Raw genomic sequence first — 15,791 nt, forward strand, 5'->3', positions numbered from 1 at the left:
CAAACAGGATGAGAATTATTTTACGTTACTCGTCTTACCCACTTCCTTTGAACACAGATATGTAATTCTTCTCCCCTTCCCAAGGTCTGAAGTCAATACAGGTCTTTAGTCGATACTGTTCAAATGCCTTGAGGATGAGTCCCTTGGCATTCATTTCTGCAAAGCAAACAGTGGGTTTGTCAATACTGAGCCAATAGGTTTGTACTATTATCCGTATGCAGCAAGTCCTAAGGGTGGGTCTTGTGCCAGCAATATTTGATTTAAATAAGCAGGATTTTTGCTGAATTAATACCTGGTTAGGTACCTAAAAACTATAAATTAGGTTGTTGTGACATTATATCTTCCTCTCATTTTGTTTCCGTGTAATTTTTTTTTGGTACTTATGTATAAAATATGACATGATGAGAATATAACACGATAGTGCATGGTTCTTAATTTTGTAAATTCATTTCAGAATCACAGAATGTTCGGGGTTGGAAGGGACCTCTGTGGGTCATCTAGTCCAACCCTTCTGCCGAAGCAGGGTCACCTACAGCAAGCTGCACAGGACCTTGTCCAGGCAGGTCTTGAATGTCTCCAGAGAAGGAGACTCCACAACCTCCCTGGGCAGCCTGTTCCAGTGCTCCGTCACCCTCAGAGGGAAGAAGTTCTTCCTCGTGTTCAGACGGAACTTCCTATGCGTCAGTTTGTGCCCATTGCCCCTTGTCCTGTCACTGGGCACCACTGAAAAGAGTCTGGCCCTGTCCTCCTGACACCCACCCTTCAGATATTTGTATGTATGTATTAGGTCCCCTCGCAGCCTTCTCTTCTTCAGACTGAACAAGCCCAGTTCCCTCAGCCTCTCCTCATAGGAGAGATGTTCCAGTCCCCTCACCATCCTTGTAGCCCTCCGCTGGACTCTCTCCAGTAGCTCTTCATCTTTCTTGAACTGGGGAGCCCAGAACTGGATGCAGTACTGCAGATGAGGCCTCACTAGGGCAGTGTAGAGGGGAAGGAGAACCTCCCTCGATCTGCTGGCCACACTCCTCCTAATGCACCCCAGAATCCCATTGGCCTTCTTGGCAGCCAGGGCACACTGCTGGCTCATGGTTAACCTGTCGTCCACCAGGACACCCAGGTCCCTCTCCGCAGAGCTGCTCTCCAGCAGGTCCGTCCCAAGCCTGTACTGATGCATGGGGTTGTTCCTCCCCAGGTGCAGGACCCTGCATTTGCCTTTGTTGAACCTCATCAGGTTCCTCTCTGCCCAACTCTCCAGCCTGTCCAGGTCTTGCTGAATGGCAGCACAGCCTTCTGGTGTGTCTACCACACCTCCCAGTTTGGTGTCATCAGCAAACTTGCTGAGGGTACATTCTAACTCTTCATCCAGGTCGTTGATGAAGAAGATAAACAAGGCTGGGCCCAGTACTGACCCCTGAGGGACACCACTAGTTACCAGCCTCCAACTAGACTCAGCGCCGCTGATGACAACCCTCTGAGTTCTGCCATTCAGCCAGTTCTCAATCCACTTCACCGACCACTCATCCAGCCCATACTTCCTGAGCTTCCCTAGGAGAATATTATGGGAGACTGTGTCGAAAGCCTTGCTGAAGTCGAGGTAGACAACATCCACGGCTCTCCCTTCATCTACCCAGCCAGTCATGTCATCGTAGAAAGCTACCAGATTGGTCACGCATGATTTCCCCTTGGTGAATCCATGCTGACTACTCCTGATAACCTTCTTTTCCTCCACCTGCTTGTTGATGACCTCCAGGATAAGCTGCTCCATCACCTTTCCCGGGATGGAGGTGAGGCTGACCGCCCTGTAGTTCCCTGGGTCCTTACTGTGCTGAGATTTATGTGAGCAAGTATTAAATAAATAGGGAATGAAGACATCAGATTTCACCTAGTGCAGACTACAAGCTACAGATCTCTCCCAGAATCTCTCCAGGACTTGCACTGCTGACATTATATCTGGGTTATCTCCTCCAAGCAACTTGCCTGGTTTCAACACAGTTTAGATCTGAATCTAAACTGAGGACGGGTGATTATTTTTTCCCTTGTCATGCACCAGAAAGCTGACCCCACTGTGTGCAGTGAGGGCACAATCTCCCTGTGTAGCGTACAGTAAGAACTCCATCTCACCGCTCGCCTCTGCCACGCAGAGCCACAGCCGGGTGGATTCAGAGGGATGGAGACAAGCTACAGTGTGTCCCTGGCCCCACAACAGGGGACTTGGCAATGTGCCATCGCCAACTGCATTGTCTGCCAGAATGTCAATTTGCCATCGGTGCTGTGGATGATGTTTACGGCTAGGTAAGCTTCCCGGCTCTAAAAAGATCTTCAGCACCCTGTTTTTTTCTTCTGCTTATAGTAGAGTTTCATGTCTCAGACATACGCTTTTCAAACCAAATCATCTCCTGGGCCATAGCAGGATAAGAACCATCCAAGAAAGGAGGGGAGAGCCAGCACCAACACCAAGATGATACACCCTGCTTGTCCATACCCAGGCCCAGCCCTGCTGGGGGAAATGGCCTGCTTGAGACTTACAAGAGGAAAGGAGGCCACAGTATCTTTACCAACCTGTATTCAACATTTCAGTCAATATGACACACAGACATTGTCAAGGGCAAATACTGTACCCAGGCTATCCTCAAGGACATAGGGGACAACATGGGGCCACCGATAGTTGTCACCGATGATGGAGTTTCGTTCCTGCATCTGAGAAAGAAAATAAGTATGCAGTCCTCCGTGAAAAGTGATTTAGGATCAGGGACTACAACAGTTCTAAAGCAAAGTGTGTCTCCTACAAGTACATGTAAGACATATGAGAAATCAAAGAGCTCAAAAACTTTGGAAGATCGCTCAGAGGTCAAAGACTTGGGTTTAAAATCCCTTCACTCCCTTCTACAGCTGTCTCCAACTTCTGCAACATTTTCTGCATAGAAATTACCTGAGATTTTGATGCATGTGTGAGGAGAGCTTCAGCTCCTGTGGGAAGCATTAAGATCTAAAGTCCTGAAAACTGTACAGAGATTAATAATTTGTAATTTTTCATAATGCAAGGGTTTGTTCCTGTGCCCTTAGCAAGTGCTGTCCTTGCTTCCACTGATATGTTCAGGGCAAAGCAGTTCACCAAAAGGGAGAGTAAAACACTATTGACTTTCAGAGGTACAAGGCACTTCAGGGGTTTCTACTAGGTATTTTTGAGACGTAACTTGCTATGTATTTTTTTTTTAATTGATCAGATCAGGATACTGGACAGATGCTTTAAAACGTGGTGTACAGATCTAATTTTTCAACTGGTTTTAGTGAATCTACTTACATGATGAAGGGATTGCAACACTGGTCTATAAATTTAACTGGCTCGTAATAAATACTGTGCTGATAAATTAAGAATCTTATATATAAATCTGTCTGGATGTGATCAGTGCTGCTGAATCTCTTAAAAGTACAACCATAAAAACCACAGTAAAGGAAACAAGAAGCTAATAATATTAATCTAATGGCTAAACTGACCTTATTCTGGATAATGTTTCTGCAAACACTACTGACTCTTTCATTGCCTATGACATTTGGTAGAAATCTATTCCCAAACGTTTTTGGTTTATGGTTACATAAACAGCATATATTGGTAGTTGGAGCAGGACACATCAATCATTTCCATGCCAGCAATAATTTACATTGCATAAGTCAAGGACACATTTTTGGTTTTGTATTTTATATTTGAACTCACCCCATCAAATTTGATGTCTCCCTCGAAAAGGTCTAGTCCTAAAGCTAAAGGGAAGAGGAGATTAACATCCAGTTATTGTATTGATCTGTGGCTACCGTCATGAAAATCACCAAAAATATTAAAAGATAAACTGAATTTTAAAAAAACCTTCATTGATGTCAAAGATGTCTTGATCAATTCCTCCATCTACGTCTATTTCTGAAAAAGACAGGTGAGGTAGGACATTAGCCCTTGCTATTATCTTTATGAAGTGTGAAAATTAATGCAATAACAATAACAGTAATTATAAATCTGTGTCTGTCCTAGCGATGTTTATGAGCAGCTGGTTTTGTTGACTGCCTCCCGTGCATACAAATAGATCTCTAAACAGAACTCACCAGTTGTCTCCAGAGCAGGCTGGGGAGCGGGAAGAAAAAAAGATATTATTAGAAAGGCACATAATGAAATGCAGCTCGCGTTACTCTCTCATCAGCATTAGAGATGCGATTTAAGCTGAACTGACAGCACTTAGCGCGTGGCTTTGTATTGGATTGACTGGACCCACTGCCTTCTTATCTGACTGGAAATGCTTATTTGCTTATGTGCTGGTTTTGTGTCCTCCCCACTTCAGGTTGCCCAACGAGTCAGTCACCCAGTACTGCTCCTGTGAAGTTTTCACAACTGTTTTTCCCTCGCAACTCAGGCAGTGCCTAGTGGTCTTTCACAAACAGGAGAAAAGAGCCTATTATTTCTATTAAATCAAATACTGCAACTGTACAGAACCTGTAGAATCTATGCTTAACTTTCCATCGTAGAACTGAAGACGGGGGAATAGAATGAGTGGTCCGGCATCACGCAGCAAGTCTTTGAAGGACAGGGACAGAGACCAGGTCACCTCAGCCCCAGTTCAGTGCCTTAGCTGGGCTCCGTTTACCTCAGCAATACCAACTCAAAGGCTGTTTCTGCAACATGTAAAATCCAATGTGTAAAATTCTGTATTGGAGCAAGACCATAATGAGATACACGCAGCATACTTTTCCTTGCTATAAGATGCCGACAGAATATTATCTGTATTCTTTTATTGGACTAGGCACTTCATTTTGGACTTGCTTGGACATGCTTGACATAACACTATGGAACTACTTCTCACGCAGTGAGAAAAATCGTGAACAGCCTTTCCAAGCAATTGTTGCTGGGTGGGTTTTTGCAGTTTCTCATCAGAAGTTTGTATCTGTATGTTTGAAAAGAAGCTCGCAAACTGAAGGTAAAAACACCCTTTACATTCTAAGCTCTGACTATATAGGTTACAGATACAGCAAATGGTAAGATCTAACAGCAATTCTGCAAAGCAGGGTAGGATATCTGCTTTTATTTTTACTACAGTTCTCCCCTGCCCCAGACTGCTTTTCTTTCTCCATATAAATAATTTGTTATCTTTCCTACACGCAGTTTTGCATGTAGGACTTATTTTTCCAGTGTGATAAGCATCTGCAACCTCTGTTAGAGGCAATGAACAGTACAAGATCAGAATGTTGAAAAACAGCAAAAAATCAAGTCCATGCAGTCCACAAGAATATTAATTTTGGTAATTTCTACCATCTGTATGATGGATAGGAAAATAATATGGCCAGAATATTCAAGATAGATTCAAATGCACATGTTCTTTTAGACCTGACTTTGGCACATAATGATGGGAACAATTTTGAAGGCAAACATAACTGTGGGCCCTAAAACTGATGGGATTCATATAAAAACTTTAACCAAATGCAGAAGAAAAAAAAAATTCAATGAAATTTCTTCATTTTGAAAAGGTTCAGAAAGAAAGCTTTGAAGCTGTCAGAATGTCCTATTTTAGCTTTTTAATGTGAGATTCATTCTCAGTCTGAAATGACGGTCTTGTGAAAACTTCAGCAAAGGGCAGAAAAAATATTTTAAGTATAAAAGCCTGAAATGTCATTTCATCATTTTGATTCACCTGAACTAAAACTAATCCAAACTGTTGCTTCACTTTTTTTGTCAGATTTTGATCATTTATCCTGACTGCCTAAGAAGGGAAAAACATTTTTTGCCTAACCAAGTAGAAGCTATAATTTATAGGTTTAAGAGAGATAATGCCTAATTGGTATGAGCTGGCACAATCAAATGCTTAATATCTAAATTTTATATAAACAGGCAAAGTTTTTAATCAACTTCTGCTTCTTAATTTTCATAATGAAAACTACCACCCACATATGTCCTTGCCCTGTCTAAAGGCAGGATTTTGATGGCGAAGTGTTGGTTACAGAAACCATTGAGTAGAATCTGTTTCCTGACGCGATTTCTCCTGGAACAGCCCACTTTCAGCACTTCACAGTTTTGGGTTATTTCAAAATTTGGTAGATTTTAACATACTCGGCTCTTAAAAACCCACTGTCATTGTGGAAAAGTGACCAAGTCCATTGAAAAACTGTTTCCAGAGCTGGGCAGATGCAAATGCTGAAGGATTGATTTTGATCTCACATTTCACAGAGTTAACTGGTATTATTCAGGTTTACATAAATACATGAGAAATAAGGATAGGGAGTTCAGAAAAAAGAAAAAGCATGTAACTGTACACAGACACAGCTTAATAACACAAAAGATCTTTTACAGACAAATCACCCATAAATCTGAAATGTCAATAGACCCCTTTTGTATTCTGAAGTTTTATTACACACATCTCCTCTCATCACATGTCGTTATCACTGGATACACATAAGACAGTATTCAGCCCATGTATTCAAGTTTTGAAATGGAAGTGCAGCTTGTAAAACAAGCTGAAAGTACAGGGGCAAAGTGTGTAAAGCACATTTTGAAGACTTCATTTGCTTTTAAACTCTCACACAGATTTCTAGCTAACGTGGAAGAAAAAAATGGCAAGGAAAGCTTGCAATACTCAAAAATTAAAATCACATTATCATCTTTTCTGTTAAAGACTGTTGATGGAGGAGAATAATCATACCTATATATTGTGAATCCTCTTATAACCATTAATGGAGGGTAAAATGTTTCTACAGTTTCAATAAATTATAAACTACAATATACCCATATCGACCAATCAGAAAGCATAACAGTGCTAAAGGTAAAAACCGGCTAGCTCATGGAAAAGCTCCTCTACCTGCAGTAAAAGCTCACAAACTGAAATCAACGTAGCTAAAGTCCAGCAGCACTTTTGGTGCATAAACCAAAATGTGAGTCCATGACCGAAGAACACCAAATTCAGCAATCGACTGAAATCCAGGCTGGTCCTCAGTGTCTGAAAACTGTCGTTGAATGTTTTACACTGCAGGACTCCCTTTCATCACTCCTTTCCACTTCCTTCTCAACAAAACTAGGTCTTTAGTCCTGTGACTCTCAACAGCAAAATACTCAGTTTCAAAAGAGTATCTCTGTGTACGAGTATTACTCATTGGAGTAGCAATGGCTTCCGTCTCAATACCAGCCTGACAACTGAGACCTATATGATGAGTTTCCAGTCTCTGAAAGTTTTGTGAATAACCAACACGTTAACAGTTCACAGTCACATAGAGAGTAAGGTTATATTACCTGTGATGTAGCAAAGACGAATCTAATTTAGTTTAAGCAATGCTACTTTTAAATCTACACACAGGAAAAAAGCTAAACTTTTATAGTATTAGTCCCTAACTTTGGCAAACAATAATGTTTATGTGAATTAAGTTACATTAAAGGTTAGTCAAACCACGGCTTGTGAGCACATTTAACTGGCAAATAATTCAAGTGCATCTTCAACAGGTGGGAAACATCTCACCTATTTTAGTCACATAAAAGCCAGGTGAGTAGACTTACTCAGTAATCAGTGGAGAAACAAATGAGCAACTGCACATGTAATTCGTCTGTCCCGAAAATATGTACGGCACCAGCACGATGCCCTGGCAGCTCCAGAAGATGATCCACCTCACCTAGCCTGGACAGCTATTCAAGGATGTGAGAAATCACGTGATGAAAATTTCCCTGCCTCACCATGGACTTCAGACGGAGTATAGCCAACCAGTTTAGATGAGACACCCCACCTTAATTCCGTGTTTTCTCCAGAGTATATAACTTTTAGTACTGCCATCCAGAAATACAAAAGAAGCTCTTCCTGGCCAAAAGGCACATGTAAATGAAATAATTAGCCCTGGTAATTGGAAGCCTCTTTCTCACACAGGAGCTGGTTATTACGCGTCAGTTCGACGTGTGATAGCTTGTACATGTTAGTAGCAGTCTGTATCCCCTACTACAGGCTTTACCAAAGCCTGCAGAGGAATCTAAACAAGGCTGAGACTTCAGTTTCCAAAAGGTTGGGAATAGGGGAACAGTTAGTCGTGATGGGCAGTGGAAATACAAGGGAAGTGTGGGGTTGGGGCAGTGGGGGATACAGGAGGACTATGGGAAAGCTGGGGACATGAGGTCCAGCTCTTGACTTAGGGAGATGTATGAGTGTGTGTTAGTGGAGAGGAAAAGGACACAACTGCCACAGTGAGGTACTGGAGCTGGGTTCATAGAATCACACAGTTAGGCTGCATAATGTGAAATAGGTAACGTTATTCTGCTTAAGTAATGTCACAATAAGTAATACCTTACTCTGTAGATTACCCTGGAGCTATGAACAGCTGTAATGAACTTTCAACAACTTACTGGTCTTTGTTCTCCAAACTAATTACACTGTGTATCACCAACATTCCTGGCCTCTACAATAAATTATCACAAGATGAGCAAAATGCCAAATTTCACTACAAAAGACAGGAAATACAAAATCTCAGCTGTTACTTTTTTGGCATTAAATAGTTCAGCTGGATTGGAGGAACAGAGGACATTCATCTACAAGTATATCCAGTGGCTAAAAAGGCATCAATTTCAATATCAAATATATCGTGTTACAGAAAAAAAAAATCATATTCCATTCAAATATGGAGTAGCAAAATAAATTTTAATACTTATCTTGATTCTAACCCCAGATTCTATTCTGGTAATGTTACTTTGAATACTGGTGGACATTTTGCTTAGATGGGGAATGCAAGATAAGCTCTTCCCACGTATAGCCAGAACTGTTAAAAATAGCAGCACTAAGACCCACAGAAATCTTTCCTCTCTTCCATGCAGATGACAACAGAGTTCTTATTTTGCAAAAGCAACATACAGTCTTTTCCTCTCAAATTCACCTTAAGTAGCATTGCTTACTCAACCATACAAAGAATATTCATTCTTTGATTTCTTACCTGACTCCAGACCACCTGAAGAAGCAGCCAAGTTAGGAGCGCAGGCACAGAAAACCAGCCCATGTTGTTCTCCAGTCAACAGCTGCATGAACAGAGTTTCAGACCAACTTGGTATCTAAGACAGTAAAGATCATAAATCAAAACCTTTGTCCTTTCATCAACAATTAACTTATCTGACTTTTTCTTGTCCAGTAAGCAAAGTCCATCATTATTATATTATAATAACTAACATATACTTTAACTCCTTTTAAGCATTGCTGTGAGAAAAAGTATTCGGCACAAATTGAAATACAGGATGAAATGGACGCAAGAAAGTGGAAATACAGATGAAATAGACACACTGAAATACAGGAAATCCCATTTAAATATAAGAAAACCTTTCTTTTATTCTAAGGGTTTTTAAGCAATAGAACAAGTTGCCCAGAGAAGCTGTGGAGTCTCCATCCTTGGAGACAGTCAAAACCCAGCCAGACACAGCCCTGAGCACCTGCTGCAGGTGACCCTGCTGCAAGCAGCGGGATCGGACTAGGCAATCTCCAGAGGTTCCTTCCCACCTCAACCGTCCTGTGATTCAGCGAATAAAGCTGGCACTAAAACCTTTTGAACAACTGACAGCTAGCAAGACTCTTGGCAGGTAAGACATTAATATATTAATAAACATGTAATTTTTGACAGAAAGTGAAAATGAGAAATTTGTACACAAAAATTATCCGTCAGCAACATAATTTCACTATCTTGCTTTTAGACAAGGCAATGACATTTCTGTTGCTGATGAATGTGAAACACTATATTTGTCAGTAAATCATATCATGGTATTCTTCTGGACCATTTAAAAAATCTACACAAAATGATTTTTTAAATGTCAGTACCATTGTACTATCAACCCTGTCTGTTATTCTTTGGAGTTTCAGTTTCTTCCAACTTCAGTCATGCCTTCTACTTGCTAGCTGCCAGAGAGGGCTGAAATTGCCACAGTTTCTTCTTACACTTAAACTGAAGGTTCACAATTACTTCTGGTAATTGTCTGATCAGACTTGGCTAGCCTTTTACTTTCCCAGACCAACTACTTCGTTAGACCACCACAAAAACTAAAAATGGCATTTAGATTTTGTATTGTAAATATGGACTCCCAAATGATTATACTAAAATGAATAACATTTCTCATACTATTTCAAGTATCAGAGCTGATAAGAAAGAACGGGTTTATCTGAAGTAATGAGGACACCTAAGCAATTTCTAGCCACTCAGATCCACGCTTATTTCATTGCTGATCCACTGAGAAGTAGCAGTTGTGGATGTTGTCCTTACAATGTTAGTTTTTTCAACAAAAGTAACAATAATTATTGTAAAAATCAATCCACCAATAACGATGGTGTCAATCAGTCTCAAATTGGTGATGTCTGGAAGGTTGAAAAGCTCTTTTGTCAAGATTTCTTCTGCAAGTTTGGCAGTCCTTGAATTCTGCACGTTGTCATCTTCAGCTGCTGGGAGATGATGGCCACTCTCCTTTTGGAGGCTCTCTAGGCTAGATTGGCTATGTCCACAGGAACAAGCACTTCGAACCAACTGGAACAGTTCTGTACATCAAAACATTTGGCGCTGGGAACCTGGCGTCCATACTGCACATGTCTCTAAGGGCCTTACTTCAGTCTGGCTCTGATTTGATCCCAAGGGCTGGATGTCAGTGGCAGCAACTGGACTGCATTAGGCCGGGATCTGAAGAACATATTCTGGTTTAGTTTCAAACCAAATGAATTTAATTTGGACACTCCAAAACTACTCTGCGATGTGAACTAAAGCATGGTATGTGGGAATGATGACAATGATGATGATGATATTCGCTTAAAAAATACACTGCTGGTCAAAACTATAAGACTAGTGTAGCTGCACCCATTATTCCTCGATCACAGTACCTTACAAGTGTTTTCTTGAGATGGTGGAATATGATGAGCTCAAAAGAAATAGCACATTTTTTGGTCTTACTACTTGGTGTTGGAAGAAAGCCTAAAAGCCTGGTTTTCTACTTCTTTGGTCCCTTTCACATGCAAATAAAGACAATCTGCTCTCTGTTCCCACATCCCCACTTCTAAGATTCAGCAACCAGCATTGAGACCTCACACCGACCTCCTCACAACAGGAGACAGGAGGATGATTTCCCTGTCACAAAGAAGGACTGTATGAACCTCTGTGTCATGACCACTGCTGCTCTCAGGACTGGCTAAAAAGTGAGTTACCCAAACACTAGAAGGTGTTGGAAGTGGCATACAGTAACACCAAGCAGAAAAGGCATCAAAGTTATATGCTAACCCTGCATTGTAAAATGCATTGTAAAATACAGTCCCTATACATATTTTTCCCCTAATTCACATTGCTTTTTAGTAAACTAAACTCAGAGTTTTGACACCTCCACCAGTCATCTGGTATAATAAAACACATGCAAATGCAACAGAAAAGTAAACAACATATTAAAAACAATGTCAGGACTTCTAAGGCAGAAGTTCTTGGCATAAATTTCAGTGTCAGCCATGAAGTAGCTAAATGGGTTTTTAATACATGTTGAGGAGAAAGTAATAAATAGATGGTCAGTCTTAAAGAAGTGGGGGTTTTGTCTAATTATGGAAGATCTTTTCTACAACCTTATCTCCTTTTGTGACCACATTCTCTGCAATGACAAACATTTTGCTTTATCACTGACTTACTACCTATGTTCAGGCAATATACCTACCCCTTATTTTCCTTAGGGGTTTTGCTACACGACTCCTTGCATTTTTCTTTGAAGATGGAAAGCACTATAGCCATATCACACTTCTAAGACCAAGGCCCACAGTAAGAAATAACTGAGTATTACTGGAGATTAATTAATAAAGGATAGTGCAACTTATTTGAATAGACAGTGTGCATTTTCAGATGTAAAAAAAGAATGGCAGTCTTAGATCTTGTCTTAGTTCTACAGTTACTTGCCACGTAACAGCCAAAAGTAATACATGTTCTTTCTTGATGCAGTCAGGGACCTGTGGAATTCAAGGATGTTATTTCCATTACCATTCTGAACTGCAAGCAGAGTCAATCAGCGTCCCGACTAGAAGCTCTGTATTTGAGGAAAACTAAAACCATTAAACAGAAGGCAGAAGGAGCAGCTCTTTAGCTGGTTGATTGCTTTTTTCTTGCTTGCAATTCTTTGCCTTGCACAAGTTTCACAACTTTTATGGGTGCTAAGCTATCTAATGAGCCCTGAGTAACTGTAAGAGACACCTGCAAAATGTGAGCTTTTGCCAGGCTGTTACATTTCTCCCCATAGACCCACATGCTCCCATGCTGCTAGTAGAAGCAACGAAAAGGAAAGACAGCAGAACTTGATGTGGAGCTTGCTGCAGGTCTGTTGCAGTGGCCGCTTGGACCGCCTGCCGAGTTCTGTTTGCTAGCCCCAGGCAGATGGGGAAGACCACGGAGCAGACTGCGCGTTCCCCTGGACAGGCACCGTCCCTCTGGGGCTGCCCAGCAGCCCGTTGCTGGCGGGCACTGCTGCAGCACAGGTAACAATAATACCACAGTGCTCATCATCCTGCTGCCCTGCTGCAGAAGGAACATCCATCAGGCTTTGGCCAATGCAGATGGGAAACATCGCCTGCTCCAGCCTTCTCCGTACAGCTACGTCTGCGGATAACAATCTGGGAAGAGACAGTAACGGGAGCAGAGAGACTGGAAAAATGAATGAAGTACAGGAGAGCAACAATACCCTTTCTAAAAGCTAAAGGAATTTGATTTCAAAATGCAATGTCAGCTAACTACAGAGAACCATAAAAACAATTAAAAAGAGCTCTGTACAGACAGATTTTCTAGCATTTTTTGTAGGTAGTTTCATATTTGAACAGTTTTGTTGATCTTCTGCATTTCAGCACAGATGCTTTGATAGTTTTGTTATCGATACACTGCTCAGTGAACAATGGTGATTCATGGTTACTTGTTGACTTTTGGGTGAAACCTGACTGATCATGAGTTTCAGTGTCAACTTCAGGGGACCTTATAAATGCCCATAAATACCATAAGGGTGGGTGTCAAGAGGATGGGGCCAGACTCTTTTCAGTGGTGCCCAGCAACAGGACAAGGGGCAACGGGCACAAACTGAAGCACGGGAAGTTCCAGCTGAACATGAGGAAGAACTTCTTCCCTCTGAGGGTGACGGAGCCCTGGAACAAGTTGCCCAGGGAGGTTGTGGAGTCTCCTTCTCTGGAGATATTCAAGACCTGCTTGGACGCAGTCCTGTGCACCCTGCTGTAGGTGACCCTGCTTCGGCAGGGGGGTTGGACTAGATGATCCCCAGAGGTCCCTTCCAACCCCCACCATTGTCTGATTCTGTGATTCTGTGATTCAAGTGATATGAATTCAGTAAATAATTTTGAGACATGCTGGCTTGTAGAGCACTATGCACCTCACTTAGCAGTGCTTATAGACCAAATGTTAAAGAGCAGGAGGACATTAAAATGGTGTATTATTCTCCGTGGATTGTTCCTTGCCCCGTCTCAAACGTCCTGCATTATCTTGCACAAACTAGTTTCCCTTTTTCCAAAGGGGATAACAGTGCAATAGTATCTCCTTGGCTGATAAAAGCACCAACGAAGACAAGGGCTGTCAAATAAACTTCCAAGATATGAGACCCTGAATCAAATCCAAAGTGTTTTGAGTTGAAGACCTAAGTATTTCACGTTGTTAGGAAACTCCAATGCTTACAAACGTAGCAGGCTTCGTGTGGAATATAACATAAGAAAGTGAAAATTAAAACAGATATCAAATACAAGTGTTCCATCTTCTTGCGGAGGAGCAAACAAGACATGTTTGCTTCGATTAAGAGTTATCAAGAAAGCAAAGCAGACCTCCAGTTTCCTCCCACTGCTTAGCTACAGGTAAATTAAAAGCCAAGGTTAAAAAGCAAACAGCAGAAGCTATGGTGTGTAACATTGCACCCCTTCCTGCTCACTGCCACTTCAGACATGGACTTTAACCATCACCTTTTGTTTCAAGAGGGAAAATCATGTTTCACAAATGAAGTAATTACTTACACAGGATTACACTTCTCCATCTATCACAGGAATCGGAATCATGTCCAGAGTGTTTTTATGGAAGCATATTTTATGACAAGGATGAATCAGATTACAGTGTGACACAAACTGTGACTGGTATGTGGCTACTAAAGCGGCTGTAGCTGGCCACTGAGTACCACGCCACTACTACTCCAGGAACACTCAGTTCTCCCTGGGACGACAGAGCGTGAGCCTTAGCTGGGAGAATTCCTCTCTTCATTCCGGAGGCCTGTAGCAACCCCAGCCTACTGCATGCGCAGCCAGAGAACAACTTCAAAGACCTAAGCGATACAGAGGGACGTTGCAGCATTGGCGTGCTGGGCACCAGGCAGACCTCCTCACCGCAGCTGCTGGGACATGCAGTCAGCGAGGACATTGATGTGTGTGCAGTTTCAGAAAGCAAAACACCAAAAACCAGCAATAACCCCCGCTGCTCCGCATGGCAGAATGCAGCAGTCCTCAGATGCCCCCGTGTGATGCCGCCGCGCACTACAGTGCTCCAGCTGTAAAGACAACCTCCAAAAAACGCGTTGGGGGAAGGAAAGGTCTTGCAAGCCCACGGAGTTTGCACGAACATGTTACATTTTATGTTCGGTCGTAAACTGGGGAGCGCTTGGTTCTTCCCAGAGTGGAGTCCTTGCCACAGAGGATAACGCACACAAGTTGTAAGTTTGAGGGTTTAAAGTAAATTAGAAATATTCCAATTCTAGAAATATTCAAAACGATTCCAGTTAAGCCTCTTCACCGCGAAAACATATAGAAGATTTGTTACATTTTATGAAACATCTGGATAGAAATCACGTATCTGAAAGTATCTCAGAGTACAGCTACTTAGTGAATTAGCATCCTTAAATAATATACCGACTTAGAGACAACCCAAAAATATTCAGTGCCCTCTTGTGGTTTGAATTGTGAAAGAAGAAACATTCATAAAAGAAACTACTGAACTTTGAATGGTCTCGCAACTGAGGCAGCACCATAAATCACACCCTCTGTGACACCACTGCCACAACTGCTAAGCTGGAGGAAAAAAAACACTATCTTCCTACTGTCTTTTGTCCATACCTTCAAAAACAGGGAACTTAATGCAGGGTTTTGTGAAAAACAAGTGCCTATTACTTTTAAAGAGCAGGTCTGCCTGAGATGCGTTTGATTTTAAACATCACCCTGGTCTCTCCGATCCAAAAAAATACCCTCCCTCCAAAGAAAACAGCAAAGTAAATGCTCCTAGCATTAAAAAAAAAAAAAAAAATCTAACTGGTAAGATGTTCAGATTCTTTCAAACTGCGAACGCATTCTGAGAAATAAAACCTTCTCCAGCCAGAGAACTAAACATGGCAGGCAAACTCTGGAAATCATTGATGCTAGGCATCTGAGTTACTCTATTTACCCCTAATGCTCATGTCAGCCCCAAGATATTGAGGGCACAGTCAGAGGAGCTTATAAAACATACAGAATATGAGACAATACTTAGTAGCCAAGTAATATAATCTTAGCTACATCATTGCCGATTATTTTAAAAGACAGAAAGGGGAGCAGGAGGGAAACAGACAGGGTAAACTTACGAGAATTGATGTAGGGCAAGACACACAGAGGGAAAATAGAGACAGAAACACAAGGGACCTCGGTGTCCTGGTGGAGGACAAGTTGACCATGAGCCAGCAGTGTGCCCTGGCTGCCAAGAAGGCCAATGGCATCCTGGGGTGCATTAGGAAGAGTGTGGCCAGCAGGTCGAGGGAGGTTCTCCTCCCCCTCTACTCTGCCCTAGTGAGGCCCCATCTGCAG

At 41.9% G+C, this 15,791-nt stretch overlaps 1 protein-coding gene across 4 annotated transcripts in view; it reads right to left on the minus strand.

Moving 5' to 3' along the window:
- Window positions 1–15,791, minus strand: part of LOC104329165 (E3 ubiquitin-protein ligase RNF138) — a 50,229-nt gene that overhangs the window by 21,617 nt on the left and 12,821 nt on the right. For 3 of the 4 annotated variants that reach the window (XM_075416243.1, XM_075416241.1, XM_075416244.1), the window contains exons 7-11: window positions 8,929–9,043; window positions 3,860–3,910; window positions 3,713–3,756; window positions 2,619–2,697; window positions 39–156 (exon numbers count right to left, since the gene is read on the minus strand). In XM_075416243.1, the coding sequence (XP_075272358.1) occupies window positions 39–156; window positions 2,619–2,697; window positions 3,713–3,756; window positions 3,860–3,910; window positions 8,929–9,043 (407 nt within the window). Of the gene's footprint in view, window positions 1–38; window positions 157–2,618; window positions 2,698–3,712; window positions 3,757–3,859; window positions 3,911–4,089; window positions 4,109–8,928; window positions 9,044–15,791 lie in introns of all 4 variants that reach the window. The other variant, XM_075416245.1, reaches the window with a different exon arrangement.

This window comes from Opisthocomus hoazin, chromosome 3, assembly GCF_030867145.1.
Source record: "Opisthocomus hoazin isolate bOpiHoa1 chromosome 3, bOpiHoa1.hap1, whole genome shotgun sequence".
In the NCBI taxonomy this organism is placed as follows: Eukaryota; Metazoa; Chordata; class Aves; order Opisthocomiformes; family Opisthocomidae; genus Opisthocomus; species Opisthocomus hoazin.